The 19,514-nt window shown below is 52.9% G+C and overlaps 2 protein-coding genes across 3 annotated transcripts in view; one reads left to right on the forward strand and one right to left on the reverse strand.

Annotated features, from left to right (window-relative positions):
- The first annotated feature begins 4,927 nt into the window (after positions 1 to 4,927).
- Positions 4,928 to 14,387, forward strand: VSIG10L2 (V-set and immunoglobulin domain containing 10 like 2). The gene is made up of 12 exons (XM_037838059.1): positions 4,928 to 5,009; positions 6,557 to 6,907; positions 7,129 to 7,404; positions 8,772 to 9,047; positions 9,599 to 9,847; positions 10,521 to 10,781; positions 11,999 to 12,289; positions 12,654 to 12,950; positions 13,579 to 13,701; positions 13,966 to 13,990; positions 14,098 to 14,150; positions 14,290 to 14,387. Exons 1-12 carry the CDS (start codon positions 4,928 to 4,930, stop codon positions 14,385 to 14,387), a joined length of 2,382 nt encoding a protein of 793 aa, XP_037693987.1.
- A 1,015-nt stretch (positions 14,388 to 15,402) lies between these two features.
- CDON (cell adhesion associated, oncogene regulated) overlaps positions 15,403 to 19,514 on the reverse strand; it is a 116,139-nt gene continuing 112,027 nt past the window's right edge. For both annotated transcript variants that reach the window (XM_037841902.1, XM_037841903.1), the window contains exon 20: positions 15,403 to 19,177. In XM_037841902.1, the coding sequence (XP_037697830.1) occupies positions 19,014 to 19,177 (164 nt within the window). In that variant the 3' untranslated portion in view covers positions 15,403 to 19,013. The remainder of the gene's footprint in view (positions 19,178 to 19,514) is intronic.

Below are 19,514 nucleotides of genomic sequence, written 5' to 3' on the forward strand. Positions count from 1 at the left end.
GGTTTTGCCCCAGCTGGCATAGGAAGGGCCGGGCATGAGAGGGCCACGGTGGAAAGAAGGTTAGTTACTGGGCAGAGCTGGTGCCGGAAGCCAGGCCTCCTTTCCTGCAGCCCCAGGGCATGCTCGAGCCTCTAGTGTAAGCCTCAGCCTGGTAAGCCTCAGCCTGGACCTCGGCTTCCCTCTTCCTCCCCTTTCTTCCACCCCCCCCCCCCCGCCCCGTTCACCTCCCTTTCTCAACCTCTCCTACCAAGGCCCCATTCATTTCCTCTCTGGCCTCCAAGGAGCTGTTTGCAAAGTGACTGAGCAGGGACCCCTGCCAGGTCCTCCTCCCTCCTGCCCTCCTCTCCCCTTAACTCAGAGAACAACCCAGTGTGGGGCATGTTGGGTGCTGAGCCTCTGAGCCATTTCCTCTCCGGCCCTCTACTCATCCCCTGCTGGGATCCCCAGGGCCTAGCGCTGGCCTCTGACAAGACACGCATGGAAAAGCCATTTGTCTCCAGGATATCTGCTTCCTCTGCTCCAGCTGCCCCATCCTTCCACAGTCTGTGTCTCTAAAAGCCTGGGATTCCAAAATGGTCTCAACAAGCTGGAGGGCTGGCTTAAAACACACCAGACGAAGGGAGGAGCCTGCACGTTGGCTCAAAGAAGCCAAAGATGCAGGTGCAAGAGGGGATGAGGTGGAGGGACAAACCTGCAGAGAGCCACCTGGCTGGAGTTTAACAAGGACCCACAGCCTGACGTGGCTGCTGCTCGAGCCAGGTGGGGGTTCCTGGGAAGTGACCAGCAGCGGAAACCTGGGCGTGTGCTCCAGCCACACCAACCCCAGCCAGAAGGCCTGGGGACACTCATGGAGCTGCCTCCTCTAGGAGTAGCAATGTCTTCCCAGCCTTCCCCCTGGGCTGGACTGAGGGTCCAAGGATTCAGACAGGTGAACATTCCAGCATCTAGAATGCCTTGGAACAGGGCAGCTGAGTCACAAATGTTCACTCGACGCATAAATGAAACTAACACAGCATGTAACTGAGAAAGACTTTGAGTCTCCTTGTCAGAAGAGAAGGAACCCGGCAAATCCACAGGCTACCAGCCAGACCAGAGCAAACCACAGTCTCAGGGTGGACGGGGATAAATGAGAGGATGTCCAAAGGTGGGGACCAACACAGGCCATGGGAAATCAAGTCCACAAGAGAAGCGTAGAGACTCTGAGCCCATTTGCAGACTGTGAACAGCAGCACTAGCACAAGGAGTTGTGGCAGACACAGCACAGGTCTGGCATATGGCAGGGATTCCAGAAATGGTAGAGAAGAGAAGGGCTGGGCACGCTTGTTTCAAATACTGAATGACTGTCACTTGGCAGGAACTTTGAGTCATTTTGTGAGGCTCCCATGGAAGAACTCAGTCTCAAGGATAGAAGTGACAGGGCAGCAGATTTTAGTTCACCATAAAGAGAAAGAGGGAAGAAGTCGCATTTAGTGGAGGTCTCCTATGTGCCAGGTGCTTACAAGGGGTCTGGTAAGTGCAGCTGCATTTTATGTGTACGGTCGCTTGAAGAGGTAGTTATTATTATTCTCATCTTAAACAAGAGGCACAGGAGGCTCAGAGAAGGGCAAGTAGCCTTCCCAAGGTCATGCTCCCAGGGTCCACCCATGGGAGAGGCGGAGGAGCCATCTCTCCATCCAGAGGGGCTTCCGGGGTTCAAAGGGCAGGCACAGTGGCACATCAGAGCCCTCAGCCTAGCTCTCTGAAATCTTGCCTCAGACTACTTAAGAACCCGGATCCTCTGTGACTCCTGGGGAAGAATCTGGACCCAGCATAGTGGGACTGAGAACATCTTCTTGACCAAAAGGGGGATGTGAAATGAAACGAAATAAAGCTTCAGTGGCTGAGAGATTTCAAATGGAGTCGAAAGGTCACTCTGGTGGACACTCTTACTTACTATATAGATAACACTTTTTAGGTTTTAATGAATTAGAATAGCTAGAAGTAAATACCTGAAACTATCAAACTCCAACCCAGTAGCCTTGAATCTTGAAGATGATTGTATAACAACATAGCTTACAAGGGGTGACACTGTGATTGTGAAAACCTTGTGGATCACACTCCCTTTATCCAGTGTATGGATGGATGAGTAGAAAAATGGGGACAAAAACTAAATGAAAAATAGGGTGGGATGGGGGTGGTGATCTGGGTGGGTTTTTTTTTTTTTTTAATTCTGATTCTGATTCTTTCTGATGTAAGGAAAATTTTTACAAATAGATTGTGGTGATGAATGCACAACTATATGATGGTATTGTGAACTGCTGATTGTACACCATGGATGACTGTATGATATGTGAATATTTCTCAATAAAACTGAATTAAAAAAGAAAAAAAAAGAACCTGGATCCTCAGTGCATCCTCATAAACTCCTTATTTCTGGGTTCAGTGAGAGACCACTCCAGAGTAGACCCCCAGGTTGCTCTGCAGCCCACACGGTTTCCTCTCTTGCCCATCCAGGATGTGCCAAAGCAATGGCTGCAGATGCTGATAAGAGCGGTGAGCACCGGGCCTGAGCAGGAGGGAAGGTTCCAGGCAGCCACCAACACCTGGGAGGCCTCAGTGCGGCATCTGCCCAGAGCCTGAGAGCTGAGCGTGCCCAGAACAAAGCATGCGATCCGGTTACCTGGTGTGGCTTGACGCTCTCCTTGGGGAAGAGAGGAAGAGAGAGAGCGAATGTTCCCTGCAGGCTGACCCAGGGTCACATATGGACACCCTCAGAACAGCTTCCTAGGAAAACTGTTGGGTAGAACCAGGGTGTGCTTAGCCTGGGGGACCTGGATCCTACTACATCCCGCACAAGGCCTTGCACTCAGGAGATGCTCAGGGAATGCTTGTTGAATTAATTGTTTATATTCTACAGGCCAATGGGCACAAGTAATTTTAATAGATAGATGTCTATCATTTCATTTATCTCATTTATTTCCCTCAAGAAAAACCGTTACATAAATGATGAAACTGAAGCTCAGAGAGGTTAATTAACATGCTAAGATCACACAGTAATTAAGAGGTAATGCTGTGCTCTGACCACTGTACTCTCTGGTCTCTCGAAAGTGAAAGCCCGAGCCCTGGAGCTCCCTGAGCCTCCTCTTCCCTTCCAGACAGAGGCCAAGATGGGCAGGTGGGGTGAGGAGAGGGGTGGGGGTTCTGCAGGGGTCCCTGAGTGGCAGAACCAGGGGGGGCAGCTTGGGGGATACACTCCCCTCCTGACTTTCCCAGGCCCTTTCTGGGGTCTCCCTCACTAAGGAGAAAGAGTGGATTGAGGAGCACCTCCAGAGCCTCCCCGAACCCTGATGCCTCTCGATGAGAAAAGGCTGAAGGGGCCAAGCCCACCGGCGCGGTAGACTAACCTCAGGGCAGCACAAGCCTCGCTGCAGGGCAGAGCGCCCTTCAGTGCTTCCCAACTCACTGTCCCTCCTGGCTGAGCTCTCACACTCTCCCCCAAGACAGGGGCTGCTGCCCACATGGAGGTACACAGCAGTGCTGGGTCCCCACTCTTTGCGCCCAAAGGAACATTTAATGGAGTCTGAAGGCATTCACTTTTCAGGGTATAGGGGGTGATTAAAACGAGGGTCCACAAAGACTGTCCTTTAGGGTCAGGCAAACACATCATCCCCACCAAGTGGATGTCGACGCCCAGGGACCCAGCTGCCCTTCTGCTCCCAGTTGAGTTAGGAGGGAGCCTAAGGCAGGGCATGGAGGGGGCTCTGCCATGGGTTGGACGAGAGTGGGACAGGGGTCTGTCCATAGAGCCGTGAGACTCCTGGGGCAAAGTGAGAGGCCAGGAGGGTCCCGGGGAGCATCTCGGGGTCCAGGGGGAGACTGCCTGGCTCCCAGGTCTGACAGCTCCCATCCTGGCTGAGCACAGGACGGAGGGTTCTCTAATTATGTCCTGATGAACCTGACAACTGACATCAGATCCCCCTTCTCGCTGGTGTCCAGGAATCTCACCTTCCTCACCCCGCTCTGCCACCAAAGGATGGAAAAATCTGACCCCTCTCAGGCTATCATTCAAAGGCAGCAGGGCAGCAGGACACTCTGAGAGTGTGGGGGACTCGGGGCACTGGGCTCCAGCTCCAGCTCCGGGGCCCAGCCTTTGCAGGTGGAATCTAGCTCAGAGGCATGGAAGGTGCACCTGCTGCATGCCAAGCACAGTTCACCTGTGTGCATGTGTCTGTGTGTATGTAAATTATAAAAAACATATATAGAGGTTTATAAAAAATAAATGTACCACTTGATGAACTGCACCCTGTACTCAAGTCAAGAACTAGAACATCACCAGCACCCAAGAAGCCCCCAGATGCTCATAAAAGCTTTGCATTTAACATTCACAGTCATCTTTACAACAAAGGGGTTGCTGTCCCCATTTATCAATGAAGACACTACACTCAGACAATCTCAGAAATTTCCAAGCTTTCACCACTTTTAAGTCAAGCTCAGCTCTGTTTCACTCCAGAGCTCCTCCCAGCTCCTTCCAACAAAATTGAGTAAAATATAAGCAGGGCTGGAGGGCTTGTGACTCCATCCTGGGGCAGGTGGTTGGACTTGATGCCATTTGGGGGCTTTTCAATGCTAGGTTCAGTGACTCTCTGATTTTATAATTTCATCAAAATAGAAATGTCAGAGCTCAGGGACCTCTCCCCTGGGACTTTCCCAGCCTGGTCCCCTCCCCAACTCCACATCATGGATGCAGAGTGAATTGTCCAGTGTAAATAATTCACGAGGAACCAGGGCCATGAGGGAAACAGGAGAGCAGGGAGCAAGGTATCCAAGGGCTGAGGTTGGCAACCTGAGCCAGACCCCCATCCTGCTGGGACTCGGCTTTGCTCCGTGCAGGGGGGCCCGAGAGTCAGGCAGGAGCCTCAGGTGGGTGTCCGCCCAAGGAGATGGGGCCATGCTGGGTCGGAAGGCTCAATCCAGTCCGCTTGGCCTCCTGCTGCTGATATGCCTTTGCCTTCTGCATCTGGGGGCCTTGGGTGAGTGACACTCCCACCACCCACCTTGGGCACTATCTTTAGGTGTTCCATACCCCACTCACATCCCTTAGTTTCTTTCCCTTTCTTCCTTGGGATCACTGGGAGTGGGGCTCCTTTTGCACTTGCGTAACCATTCAGTGAAGCCTATTCATTCATGTTAGACATTTCACAAGCATGCACTGAGCTGCTGATCGGGAGCACTTTGCAACACCTTAAGAAGCTGGGTGTTATCCTGAAGGCCACCATGGGTCAGGTTGTAAGCAAGGGAGTGACACGGTCAGGTCTGGATTTCAGAAAGGTGGATGGTCTTAAGGGAGCTGAGAGCAGTTGAAAGACTGTCTCGGGCTAAAGCAGTGTCCACCACATTGGGAAGAATTGGTTTCTGGGTTACGTATTCTTGAACATCAGAATTTTGCCCTCCACCCTTCCCACTCAACTCAATGCCTATCTTCTCCTTTTCTCTCTCTGGGGAAACCTATAGCGGTGGGAAGTCTGGAACTGGGACCTAGACAGGGCTCCAAGCCCAGCTCCACCATGTACTGTGGGATTCTGGGGACAGTGATTTTGTTTCTCAGGGCCCCTAAGGTAGTAAGTTTCCTAAAGTTATGGGAATTAAAGCCAACAGGCAATGCCTATAAAGAGTTCAGGGCTGATCCAGCATGAAGGAGGCATCCAATACAGGGAAGCTATTATAAATTACTCTTGTAGCTTGGTTGTCCTCTGAGAGACTTACTTTCTTTCAAATTTGTGAGGGCTGTTAAAGCAATTCACTGTGTTCAGGATGACTGCAAGGGGGCTGGAGAACGTGGTGCTTGGGCAGATCCTGGGGCTCCATGCAGGGGCCTGGGGTGTTTGCCCTGAGCACTGACTTACCACCTGATGACCACTTAAGGCCTGAGGTCCTGAAGATTGAAAGCTCCATGAGGGCATGAATGAGATGACTCCTTTGTCACTGTGTCCTGGGTGCAGGCCCCAGGGTAGGCGCCCTATAGATAGTTGATGAATTCATGGATGCTGGTGGGCTGCGGGCAGGCTGTCGCAATGGGGCAGGACAGGGTCAGACTGCGGAATCCAAAATCCTTGTTTAGAAACCCAAAGGCCCTGAATTTCCCATGGCCGTGTAGATCTCCTGCCTCTTCAGGGGTCATCAAACCTGGCTGATCATCTGACTTATTCTTGGGTGCCTGTTAAAAAACACAGAGTCCTGGGTCCCAGCTCCCTGGAGCTTCTGACTCATTACTTTGGGATGGGGCCCGGAAACCTGTCTTTTTATCAAGTTTTCTAAGGATCATGAGCATCACTCAGGAGTGGACACCTCTGCTCTAGCCCATTCTCTGATCTCACCCAAAGCCTTCCCCACCCTATCCCCTCCTACAGCACACTCAGACAGGAAACCCCACAGGCTTTCCCAGAAACTGTCTCCTGCCCACCAACTCCAAAAGGGCTTCTGTGGTCTCACCTGTCCCCTGTCTGGGTCTGGCTGGGACTGCAGAGGGAGGGAGGGCAGGAGAACCCAGAGGAGCTGTGTCCCCCTCTCTCCCCGGCAGGCCAGCCCCACCCGACCCACCGGGCCCCAACCGAGGAGGCCGTGTCAGTCCAAGGGGTACGTGGCAGCTCGGTGGAGCTGGCCTGTGGCCCCGGGGCTGCCCCCCTGGTGGCCCTCTGGAGCTTCACCCCACCGGGCTCCCCGGTGCCCCAGCCGGTGGCGGTCGTCAACGGGGCGACATCCAAGGTGGAGGTCGGGGCCTCGGTGCTGGGGGCCGTGAGTCTGCGCAACAGCAGCCTGGTGCTGGCAGAGCTGCGGGAGGGGGCGCGTGGCCGCTTCCTGTGCCAGGCCCTGCGCGTGGCCGGTGGGCAGCTCCACGCCGCCTACTACTTCTTCTCGCTGCTCGTGCTGGGTGAGGGGCCGGGGGCTGCTTTGCTCTGTTTGCATGGGCTGCCCCCTGGTGTTCAGCTGGGCCCAGGCTCCAAAGCGCCCCCACCCCCCAGGGAGTGGGAAACCCTGGGATCTCGGGCGGGGAGGGGATGCCGTCAGGATGTTCAGGGCCCCGTGGGTGGGCAAGCCCCCAGCCCGCGGGGGCTGCGGCGACACACCCAGGGTCTCTCCCTCCCCGGCCAGTCCCCGTGGCGAAGCCCCAGGTGCATCTGAGCGCCGCGTCCCCGGTGGAGGGAGCCTCCGTGGTGGTCACGTGCGCGCTGCGGGAGGGCACGGAGCCGGTGACTTTTGCCTGGCAGCACCGGGCACCCCAAGGCCCCGGAGAGAACCTGGAGGGGGCCACGGAGCAGCTGCTCCGGCTGGATCCAGTCAGCAGGACGCACCTGGGCTGGTATCTGTGCAGCGCCCAAAACGCCGTCAACGGGCAGAGCAGCGACAGCGTCTTCCTGGACGTCATCTGTGAGTCGGAACTGGAGGGGGCGGCCCCACCCACTCACCCTCGGCCTCCTGCCACACTTCAGAACCCCCCAAGCCCTTCTCGGCAGGGTGCCCCAGGCCTCCAATAGGCCATTGGTGTCAAATTGGTGCCAAATCTGCTCTAGGTGTTGGGTTTTTAACCGATGGGGTCATGGGCCCTTCTTCCCACAAATGCAGTGGCCCATGAAGTCTGTCCTTCTGGGCTCTAAGGGACCAGGGGGACATTCTGGAAACAGCTCAGGGCCCCTGTGGGAAGAGAGGGCAGCAGGTTGGTCCATGTCAGAGGGAGAGCCTGAAGTTAGGAGCAGAAGCTTGTGTGAGGAATGAAGGCGAGGTCACCCTAGACCTGCACTGGCTTTTCAAACTATTGCGCCATCCAAATTGAGATGGGCTCCAAGGGGAAAACCCAGCCTGGGTTTCAAAGATTTAGTCTGAAAGAGAGAACGTCAAATAACTCACCAATACTTTTTTATATTGATTATATTTTGAAATATGAATGCAATTGATTAAATAAAATTATGATTAAATTATCAAAACCTATTGGTGTGGAGTTTTTTGGTTTTATGTTTTAAAATATGGCTACTTGGAAATTTTAAATAGCATCTGTGACTCACGTGTATCTATTGGGCAGTGCTGGTCTAGGGGTTTTAAGGAACCAGGACTAAGACCTCCTTCTTTGTCTGAACTGGGGTAGTTTGCAGGAATTGCAAACCAAGGGCTGGGGAGGAGGGGGGGAGGAGGAGCCCTTGGGAAAGAGCCAGAAGTAGAATGGAAGCAGGCAGAGTTGGGACGTCTCTGGGAGTCAGACGAGCTTCCCAGAGGCGGGGACGCTGGGCTTGGACATGGGAGAGAGGAGAAGGAGCTCCTGGGGGAGAAGGACAGGCTGCTGGTATCAGCTTCCGGGCATTGCCATCACTGTTTTCTTGTCCCTCTCCAGTCTGGGGTCACCCCATGTTGCAGTGTGCCCAAGGCTGTCTCCGTTTCAGCAGTAAAAGCCCCATGTCCCAACAAGCCCCAGTTCTGGGCAAATCGGGAGGGCAGGTATCCAACATCTCTGCCCAGCAAACTTGCGGACGTCCCCCCATCTCACTCTGCCTCCCAGTCCCTCAGGGAAGGGGGTCATGGCTCCCCTGCTGAGCTCCCAAAGCCCAGCATGCTCCCCCTGGGACTTGTTCCAACTTGTGCCGAGGACCCCTGTACTCAGTTCCTCGAGGGCTGAGCATCCATGAGAGTTGACAGAGCAGGCGCTTGATGCACGCTTGGGTGAATGAATGACTTCAGCGCTGACCCTCCAATGAATGAAGGAGTGATCATCTGGGAGGTGTGATGGGCCTCCCCTGCCCTTGCAGATGGTCCAGACCTGCCTGTGATCACCGTGGAGCCCCTGGCACTCACCGAGGGTGGCTTTTGGGCCAGTGAGAGGGAAGAGGTGACCCTGAGCTGCCTGGCTGCATCCAACCCTCCTAGCGACTACGTGTGGCTGCACAAGCACACCCAGGTCCACACTGGGCCAACCTTTGTCATCGCCAGCGCTGGCCGGGCCCACACGGGCCTGTACACCTGCCTGGCCCGCAACAGCCGCCTGGATGTGCGCACACAGGCCGCCGTCCAGCTCACCGTCTACTGTGAGTGGGGTGCAGGCCTACACCTGACCTTGGGGCCACACCTGGTCATGGTGCCCTGGCAGACACCCCTGTGCCTGGGGAAGTGGGGTGCAGCTCTGGAGCTGCAGGGCTGGTGGGGAGGGCAAGAAAACTGTGCATGAGAAGTGGCATGGGAGGGGGATACCTTTGACCTACTTCCCTGCCTCCCCAAGGTTGTTCCAATGGCCCTGGGACTGAAATGAGGCACAGAGGAGGCTAGAGTAATGGCAGAGAGGCAAGGGGTCCTGGCTCCTAGGTGCCCAAGGGAAAAGAAAAGAATGGAGCGTTGGGGCTTCCATGGGGGATTTCTGGATTCCTCCTGCCCACTCATCCATATGCCCCTGCCCCTGGACCTGGGAGCTCAGCCTTTGCCTCACTGGCCCTCAGAAGGACCCATTCTTTTCCTGCTTACCCACCTCTCCCTGCTTGCCCTACCTCTTTGACATTTCAGGCCTCTGGGCCCCCTTAGGGCTGCTGAGCACTGGCGGTAAAGCCTGTGCTCCAGCTCCCTCCTCATTCACTCCCCCATCCAGATCCCCCGGAGGGGCAGCCCTCCTGTGCTATTCTCCCCACACTTGGGGCTGTGACTTTGGTCTGTACCTGGCCTGGGGGCCTGCCAGCTGCCCAGCTGCAGTGGGAAGGGCCCCAGGGAAGTGGCCCGACTGCCCCCAGTAATGTCACCTGGAGCCATCCTGCCTCCCTGCTCCCCAATGGCAGCGTCTTCACCTGCACTGGCCAGCACCCATCCCTGGCGCTGCCTGCCCTTTGCAGGACCACACTCTGTGAGTGGATACAGGAAATATCCGGGGCTCCGACCTCCCAGGGGAGGATGGGGAAGGGCTGGGGGGAGCCAGAGGCCGAGAGAGGGTGCTGGGATCCAGGCTGGAGCTATAGATCTCAGGCTCCAAGACATTTCACCGAGGGGGCAGGCAGCACTCAGCTCTTACTCTCCACCTCCTGGACTTCTCTGCACTTCCCTGGACTCCATCCTTACTCTTCCTGCCCTCATCTGGGCTCCTGGCCCACGACACCCTCCTGGGCAGCCCCTAGTCCCCAAGACAGCAGGCTCTCCTGGACGATACCTGCTCCTGCTGCTGCTACAGCACTTACTGGTTTTGAAATAGGCCTTTAGTGTACCTGCTTTGTGTGCTCTTCTGCTTCCTCTCTGCCTGGAAAACTCCTATTCATCCACTAAGCCCAAGTTCAGATGTCAGTGTCATCCTGTCTGTCCCTCTCCCAGAAGCCCCCAAAGAGTATGCCTGTCTGTCTTCCTACACCTTAGCACTTATGCTATTTGCTAAGTGTCTGTTCCCACCCCTTGCCTGGGGCATGGACAGAATAAATGAATGAGTGAGCAAGTGGAGGACTGGGTGATTGAAGGAATAAATGAAGGAGGGAGGGAAGGGGGGGTGCTGTCAATCTCTTCCTCCTGCTAAGCTGTACTTCCTTGTTCAGGGGAACCTCTTGGGAGCCCCACTTGCTGGGCCGTAGGCACCAGAGGAGACCAGTTCGTCACGCTGAGCTGTGGGTGGCGCGGCGGCCAGCCCCCTGCCCTGCTGAGCTGGCACGATGGACAGCAGCAGGTGCTGGGCGGCCGCAGCTCCTCGCCGGCTGTCCTCCTCCTGAAGGCCCACGAAGGGCTGGCTGGAAGCGAGTTTACCTGCTGGGGTGCTCACCCTCTCCGGCTCCCGGCCCCCCGCTGCCGGGTCCAGCTGGGTGAGCAGGGGCTGGGGGCCCGAGGAGTGGCCCACTGGGAGAAGCGGGAGGGGCTCTAGCGGGTGGCTGTGCTGAAATGGACAGCAAGTCAGGACACTGAGTCCCCTCCCCTGCCAGGGACGTGCTGGTCTAAATCGGTGACGTCCAATAGAAACAGAACATGAGCCATAGACAGTAATTTCAAGTTTTCTAGTAGCCACATTAAAAAAGTAAAGAGAAACAGGTGAAATGTTTTCTTTCACTCAGCATATCCAAAATTCTATCATTTCAATGTGCAATAACATAAACATAATTGAGATATTTTACATTCTTTTTTCTTTTCATGCTAAGTGTTCGAAATCTGGTGTCGTGCATTTACAGATTAAGTCCATCTGTTTGGACCAGCGCAAGTCATTGTGTCCCTCATTTGCATTAATTTGCATAAGGGACGTGTTGCCCTGTATTCTCGTTTCTGCTGTCTCTCTCTGTCATTTTCTCTCACTCCCTCTATTTGATTTCTGGTCTGCGTTCCTCTCTGTCCTTATCTGGCCCTGCCGGTCTTATTTATTCCCACCTCAAGAAAAAAGAACCAAGTATGAAGTAAAAAAGTGTGAGAAGAGCAGACAGAGGGGCTGTCACGTATAACAATTCTCACAAAATGATATACCCTTCCAGCTCCAAAAGTGGCATGTTTTCAGGTGCCCTCAGGAAGTCCTCAACCTAAAATATTCCATCATGGGAGATCCTGGAAATTCCACCTTAGAAGCACCATTGGCACCTGACAGCCTTGGTCCCTCCCTAGAAACTGGGACCCTGCAGCGGGCCAGCCCTGAACAGGGAGCCGGGGCGGGGCCATAGGGGAAGGCGCGGAAGGGTGTGGTTCACGCACCGGGTGTCCCCTGCCCTGTGGCCCAGGACCCCAGGCAGGTGCTGGGGTTGGGGGAGGTTTAGTGCAGAGACGGATCAAGCAGGAGCTCGGAGAGGGCAGGAAAGAAGAGCACAGAGGGACACTGCCATTGTCAGTAACTTTGGAGCCGATGATGAGAGGAAACTGGTCGAGAATGGGGGCCTGAAGGAAGAGGCAGATCGGCCTAAGATGAGCTGCATGGTCAAGTCTGCAGCCCCGCAGCCCCCTCCCCAACCCTCTGCACCCCTGCTCAGCATCTTCCTTCCCACCCAGTCTTCCCCCTCACCCAGGCAGGGGACATCTTGCAGCCTCCCCTTCTCTGTCCCTGCAGAAGCCCCACAGCTGGCCGTGGCTGAGCCCCGGGTGTCTGTGTTGGAGGGGGGAGCTGCCTGGCTGGGGTGCACCCTCCTGTGGGGCACGCCCCCTGCCCAGCTCTTCTGGCTGAGCCCCGGGCAGCAGCAGGTGGAACCAGGCACTGCTGGGCTGGTGCTGCACCCCGAGGGTGCCCAGCTCCACCTCGCCATCCCAGATGTCCACCCAGCGCACCACACGGGCATCTACCAATGTGTGGCCCAGAATGCCGTGGGCAGCAGCAGCCGGAGCGTCCTGCTGGAGGTCCTGAGTGAGTGAGGGGCCATGTGAATTCGTGAAGGGGTGGGGAGCCTCTGGGCAGAGAGGCATGAAAGCACAGGAAACCCTGCTCCTAGTTTGGGGCACAGACTCAGCAGAGCTGAGTGTGAACTGATGCAATCTTGAACACAGCCATCAGGACCTCCCACCAGCAGGCCAGTCCCCTCTCCTCCCTTGGTAGATGAGGAAACTGAGGCCCAGAAGTGTCAATCTAAGGCAACCCAGAACCAAGAGTGCATGCAGTTGAGCTCTACAATCCCGTCTGGTGCCTTCTCCACACCACCAGGCTCTCTATGGGAATAAACTTGGGGTCCCATGCACTTGTCCTGCAGGTGTGTACCCCCCTTCACCCTCAGGTTACCCGGCTCCCCCCAATGTCACCATCAGCCGCCTGGTCTATGCAAGGCACCGGAGGGAGGTGCAGCTCCACTGGGCCATCAGCGGCCCCGGGAACCTGACGGGCTTCGTGGTCCAGCGCAGGGCCAGCAGCCCAGGCCCCAGAGCCGGTGCTTGGGAGACGGCTGCTGGCGACATCGAGCCAGAGAGCCGGGGCCGGCGGCTGGGGGGCTTGGACCCAGAGGTCCTCTACGCCTTCCGTGTCCTGGCTCTGAATCACCGCACTGCCGGACAGCCCTCCGAGGTGAAGATACCAGGTGCTGGGGCTGTCTCCACGGAGGAGGGCCTCGCTTTTCTCCCTGGTTCCACTTCCTCTCTGCAGCTCCCCCACCACCTTGGTGCCTTTCGGTCCTTCCTGCTGCACGCCTCCCTCCCCCAGTCTGTCCTCTTGTCCTCAGGGAATCCCTCCAGCTGTCCTTCCCATCATTCCCAGGGAGGCTCAGGAAGCTCCAGGCCCAGGGGTGGGCACCACAGTTCAGGGGCAGGGGAGGCCCAGGGCACTGGTGGTTGCAGAAGAGCAGGAGGCCAACTCTGTGCCTCAGTCTTACTTCCAGGGGCACAGGGATGGGCTGGCAGCTTCCTGCTGCTCTCACTCCATCCAAGGAATTCCTTGAGCTGCCGAGATAACCAGGCTTCCAACTTCTGGGCCACAGATAGGGAGTTAGGCTGGGGCCTCAAACCTCCAGAGCACCAGGCAGACAGAGGGCCTCCCCTCAGGAGACATGGTCTCGGTTTCTCTGGTCAAGCCTGGCTCTTGACCCATGTCAGGCAGAGAGGGTCTGGGATGGGCATGGCATGGTCTGCTCGGGACCCCGTGAGTCACTCTGCCCGAGTCCAGCGGAGGCTTTAATCCTCTCCCATGCCACCCGTCCTCTCCCCGCCCAGTGGACCCCCCCTTCAGTGCCTACCCGGCAGTGCTGGGCGCAGCAGGTGCAGGCATGGTGGTGGCGACGGTGGCCTCTCTCCTGGTGTTCCAGTTTGCCGCTCGGCACCCAGAGACCTTCCCCCGTGAGTGGGACTCGGGAGGGGATGGGCTGCCTGGCCCCGCTGGGAAGGAGAGATAGAGCGCTCCCCTGGGCTGGGCGTCTGGTTGTGAACGAGTCCCCAAGGCTGGATGTCGTTCCACAGGGCTCCACCCCAACCTCCGGCCTCGGAAGCCAAGCTCCTTCTGGTTGTAGTGACTCTAGTACAGAGCATATCAGGAAAAGGAGGGCTATTCTCCCAGGACTGATGCTGGGTTGTGCTTAGCTTCTTTTCCTTTTCTTCCTACAGGCCTTGCTCAGTTGCTTGTTCCCACGTGAGTGGGGAAACCCGGTCATTCTGTGGGTTGGGATTTGCTTCTAATTGGAAAGGGAGACTGGGGAAACACAGTTGCCAGATTTTGCTGTCCTCTTTTGTCCTCAGAGAGCGAATTCACCAACGTGGGGGTACAGGGGAAGGCAGAGGGGCACAAGCAGGTAAGGACCACCTCATCCCAGAGATGATGCTCATGTCTAAGGGGTGCAGCCCCAGGTGCCATGCACCATTCTCCTCTCTCTTGTCCTCGGAGAACAATCCAGCAGCCCTCTCCCCCTTGTTCACGTACTCTCTTCGTAGGCACTAGAACACCAGCCAGCAACACAGCTTCGGCTCCTGCACAAGAATCCACTGAGGCTCCGGTAAATGTCACCATCACAGTGACCGCATCACCATGAGGCCCCCAGAGGAAGGTGCATATATGCTCAGCAAAAGCAGAAGGGGTGGGTGGTGGGAAGACCCCTGCCTGGCAGACTTTGATCTTAAAACCAAGGGAGCCTAGACACCAACTACCCCTACTCTACTTACAACTGGTGCCAGGCCCAGCTGCAGTGCCCCGAGAACTTGCTTACAAGAGAAGCCCTGGCCCGGCTTCAGGATGGCAGAGGTGGAAAGACGAGAAAGACACACGACTGGAAAAAGACTAGCCAGGTGGCAGAGGGCAAGAGAAAATGAAGGTCCTGGGAAGTCCTGGGTGCTGCAGCAGGATGTGCAAGCCAGCTGCTTCCAGACAGAAGTCCGCGAACCAGCAATTCCTAAATAAACCATACCTGATGTACTGTATCTTCATTATAACACCTGCAGGCAGAGGCTGTTTGGGGAGTCCCAGGTTTTCCCACTGGGAGGAAGCTAAGAGATGGGAAGCAGGAGATATGGAGGCACATGTTCCCTCCATTCAACTGTAACAAACCATGTGCTTTTCTAGGAGTTCTTGACTCACCCACTCTCCAATTCTTTACGACAGGCCCTGCCTTGTCTGGAGCTGGGAGCACAGCTAAGTGCTGGTCCCAGGGTCTGTCTCGTTCGCCTTTAGCTTAGGGACATCATTCCATCTGCAGTGGTTGAGACTCGAGGGCTCTGTGCCACAAGACCCAGCAGAGGTGTTAGACTCCGCTCCGGGCCACCAGGCCTGGGGGAGCTGGCTGACAGAGGAGCAGGGCCGTTCCAGAGTTACAACTCTGTCAGCTGCCAGCATGACTCACTGGCTCCAAGTGTGCATGTGTGTCTAAGATCTCGGGGAGACACAAATGAAAGCTTGTTCAGCTGATGGGAAGTCACTGCTCAGAGCTGCCTCCGTGGGGGACTCAGATGAGAAGAAACTCAAGAGAGCCAAGGGATGAGCCTGCCAGGAATTAGGGAAGTGGCGCCTGAAAGGAGACGGGAAACTGACAGAAATTTAAGTTGCTGCTTAGGTTCTCACAGATTTTGGCTTTATTAAAAAAGGGGTTTCAGCTTCCCTCAAAGCTCTCGGGACTGGGGCTAAGGTTTAAGGAGGGCTTATTTAAATCAGAGAATAAAATATAATGAGCCAAGCACCCTACAAAAGATTCTGTTGACTTTTGGTGAAAGCCCCAGAAAGTTCGAGTATTTAGGGCAAACGAAACTCCTTCTTGAGGAGGGTAACTTTCTGTACTGGGGTCTATACAGGTGCTGCCCCAGTTTAGTGGTAAAAACTAACAGGTGAGGGTTGACCACCTTCTCCCCCTCCTCTCTCCCTTCTAAAGAAACACTGAGTTATCCTAAGGGGGTCTACCAGCTTCAACACAGCTCCTGGGCGCAGGTATTCCCAGCCTCCCCCAAAAGCATTTCTGCCTTGGTATTGTTTCTTCAGGGTCTATTCTCTTGGCTCCTGGGTATGCACAGAAGATTTATAAGGGAGGACAGTGTGGACATTCTGAAGAATTTCAGAGTAAGACATATTCGCCCCAGTTACAATCTATACACATGCTTTATACAAACAGAGAGTATCTGAGTGTCCCCTTCGTCACCTGCTACATGAAAGCAGCATTCTCTTTTAATATAAACTCACATCAACCAAATAAAACCTGCCAAAGCTACATCATTTAAAATATGTACAATGTCAAATACAATATTACAACTTTAAGGGAAATAATACATACTGTTCCATATGATACAAAACATGCATCTTAAAGTCATTGCTTTAAAAGAGAGAGACACAGGTAAAATCCAAATAGAAAATTAACTTCTTGGCAGAACTGTAGATGGAATGAGATTTGTGACACGATCGGCTTGCTATGGCTGCACTGGTCTTTGGGGACTCGTTCAATAAAAACAAAACCCATGCCAAAATGCTTTTCTGAAGACACCACCTCAAAAGGGGGAAACATTGCAGTTAAGCTTGCGTTCTAAATAGCACCTCTTACCAGACTATCAGTGCAGAAAAGAAGAAGGAAAAAAAGGGGTGATGGTGAAATGATCTAAGAGGAGTGGGGGAGAGTTCTAAGACTAAGTCTAGAATTCTAAGAATAAAAGGAACAATACAAGGTCTGACCAAATTCCTGGGTGGAGCAGGAGGTGGGAAGGTGGGGTCAACGGGAAATACACTGAACCCCGGGAGACCAATTCAGGACAGAGGGCAAGTGCTGTCATTGTAGAGTTAGAGCCTTGGCAGACACACAGCCGGAACAGCAAAAGCATGCGTCACTGGACCTGTTCGGACCAAAGCGTGAGTGGCAATGCCTCAGGAAAGCAGTACGGGAAAACAAAAGGGGCGCGGATGACGGCTCCAGATAAACTGGGTTCAAATTCAGGCTCTGAGGCTTATTAGGTGACTTGGGGATTTTAAGACCGACTTTGCACTTGTTCACGGGTTAAATGAGATAACAGCATCAAGCACCTAGCAAGTGCCTGGTACACAGTAGTTACTCAGCAAATCTTAGTTCCATCTCCCACATTGTACTATACGTCCTCTTATTTCTTGGTGAAGTGACATCGGGCAGGACTGTTTTGGGTGATGACCGTGCAGGGCTTAAGAGTCCAGAACAACGCACTGATTAAGAACTCACAACTCCTAAACATAAAGGCAATTATATATATATAGATAGATTTATATATCTCAATATATAAAGGCATTTTTATAAATAAAATACAATAAAAGGGATAACACTTAAAACAGCGTTACGAATAATATAAATAAAGCAGTCCACAATGAGGTTGCCCTAAAGGTAAAGAAGCCATTTTCTCTCCCTATTGGACCAATCCCATCTTCAAACTCCATCTTGAAAAGCAGTTCATGACCTAAGGCTCATGCTAACACACCTCTGTTTCCTGAATCAAAACCACCACCTACAAACATTTACTCCCCAGATTTCTAAAACTGCCTCTGTGACAGCATCGCTGTAATTTGATTGGCAAACACAGGGTATGTTTTCATCTTCTGTGTACTAGGACTTTGTCCTTTGATAGGCACAGAAGTAAGGGGTGCAGCTACCCCCTCCAAAGCTAATTGCATGTAAGCAACACAAAGAATGGACCCAGTATACTATAGGCACGGACACCTGGAATGTAGAACATGCTTCTACAACATCTAATACCCTAGTATGAAATCATATTTGCTATATTCTACTCAAATTAACTGTTGCATAGTGACCCAGCTTAAACAGTGTATTTTCACTAACAGTTCTATTTATAAAATATATAGACATACGTACGGGAATACCAATGCATTTATATAGGAAGTTGGCTAAGACAGTATTCTGTTCTATTCACACTGCAATTTCTGGGAAACTGTAAAATTTTTTCATATATGCTGGAACTGCTTGACTCCACTTAAAGAGAGTCCTTTTCTGTTTCTTTCCCCAAAGAGATGCATATAATCCCCAAAGCAGCAGTGAGCCAGTAAAGCTTGACTCAAGCTATAAAATGCACTTATATTGTTGTTGTTTAATGTGGAGAAGAAGAGCCTTCCAAAGGCAGCTGCAAATGTCTCTGCCACTCAGAGGCAGCAGTAACTGTGATTTATGAGCTCTGCTGCTAGTAATGATGACATTCTGGAAAAATGTCAGGAAATTCCCAATCACCCATAGCCCTTTCCCTCTGAATTAAGTCTTTCCTAACACCCACATCTTCCAGGCTGTTGCCCATGTTGGAAATTAGAAAATGACGTTTTTCAGTGAATGTTTACCATGAACACAGTCCTCTATTAATGGAAAAGACTGGAGAGCTTCTGTCAAGATGGGCTCCCTTGAACCACCCCTGTCTTCTTAAAATGTGTACCTTCCTTGTCTTGGCACCACCTTAAAATCTTATTTTGTTCCTATCTTAGAAACAGAGTCAAAAAGAGCCCTGTGGTGTCCATTTTTATAAACAAATGCAATTTAAAAGTAGACGAACGTCAAGGCATGATTCTCCTCACTAGCCTTGGTTCCCTTTCTGAAAACTGCCATAAGCCAAAGAGACCTTGAACTCAATCATGCCCAAGACACAGTTTTTGATGACTGCCTAGAAAACTGAACCTAACTTGTGCCTGAGAGCAGCTAGAGGGTAAATCAGTGGGTCACATGATCACCACTTTTGTGAAAGACACGCTTATAAAATGCATAAGCCAGATCTGCTACAATAAACATTGGGACACAAGTGTGATTGATTCTAAAATGTTCTCAGAGAGACCGGTAACACAATATTGAAAGACAGCTTTCTATCTGAAAACCTGACTGGTGGCAAACTTCAAAGTGCCTGTACAATCTCCTCTCAGCTGAATAGGCCAATAGGTTGGATCTTTTGCACGAGGAGCAATTCCAGTCACTGAGGTTCTTAGAAAACATGGAATGATCCCACTGTTCTCCAGGTGACTGAAAATGATGCAAAACAAGGGTACTTCCTACTGAGGGAGGGGAAGGAATAGGGAAGGGGATTTAAGCTACATTCACATGACATTATGACTACAAAAAATAAATAACGATTTCCTCTGATTTGAATCACTGTCCATGACACAGTCTGTCCCCTGGCCTGTTTTGTGCAGTTACTGGCTTGGAGTGGGAGCATGACCAGCCATTTGCAAGTCCTCAGGTTTCCTGGGAGTGCTGAAGGACCCCTGAAGGGCTGTCTAAAGTACTGCCGGGAGGAGACCCTGTTGTCTTTTCAGTACATTCCTCTGAGACAGGTGGCAAAATAAGAGGATTCCAACTTAAAATTTTGTTCTCTACTTCTGAATGGACACAGCCATCTCCTGAAAAACAGAAAAGTTAGGGAATATTATGAAATGATAAAGGCTGATTTTGACAAAACAGTCTAAAAACATTACTTTAAGCAAGAAAGAATGAATAGCCTACAAAAGTAGAGTCCAATCATATTTTGTTTGTATTTGAGGGAGAAAACAGGTTTAAAAGCTTTAAAATAAAGTTGATGGTCAACCAAGATGGTGGCATAAGAGGCTCCAGGATGCCATTCCCCTACAGAATCTTTGAACAACTAGCAAAAACTGGCAGAGCGATCATCCTCAAAACTCCCAGAAAATAGGGTTAAAGGGCTGTATTAATTGGGCGAATGTCGAATCAAGTAAATGA

The sequence above is a fragment of the Choloepus didactylus genome, chromosome 6 (assembly GCF_015220235.1).
Source record: "Choloepus didactylus isolate mChoDid1 chromosome 6, mChoDid1.pri, whole genome shotgun sequence".
Classification (NCBI taxonomy): domain Eukaryota; kingdom Metazoa; phylum Chordata; class Mammalia; order Pilosa; family Megalonychidae; genus Choloepus; species Choloepus didactylus.

Coding starts and splice junctions, on each gene's coding strand:
- VSIG10L2 (XM_037838059.1), top strand. CDS start 4,928: ATGCTGGGTCGGAAGGCTCAATCCAGTCCGCTTGGCCTCCTGCTGCTG. Junction 12,951..13,578: donor CTCCGAGGTGAAGATACCAG/GTGCTGGGGCTG, acceptor CTCCCCGCCCAG/TGGACCCCCCCTTCAGTGCC. Junction 13,991..14,097: donor GCTCAGTTGCTTGTTCCCAC/GTGAGTGGGGAA, acceptor TTTTGTCCTCAG/AGAGCGAATTCACCAACGTG.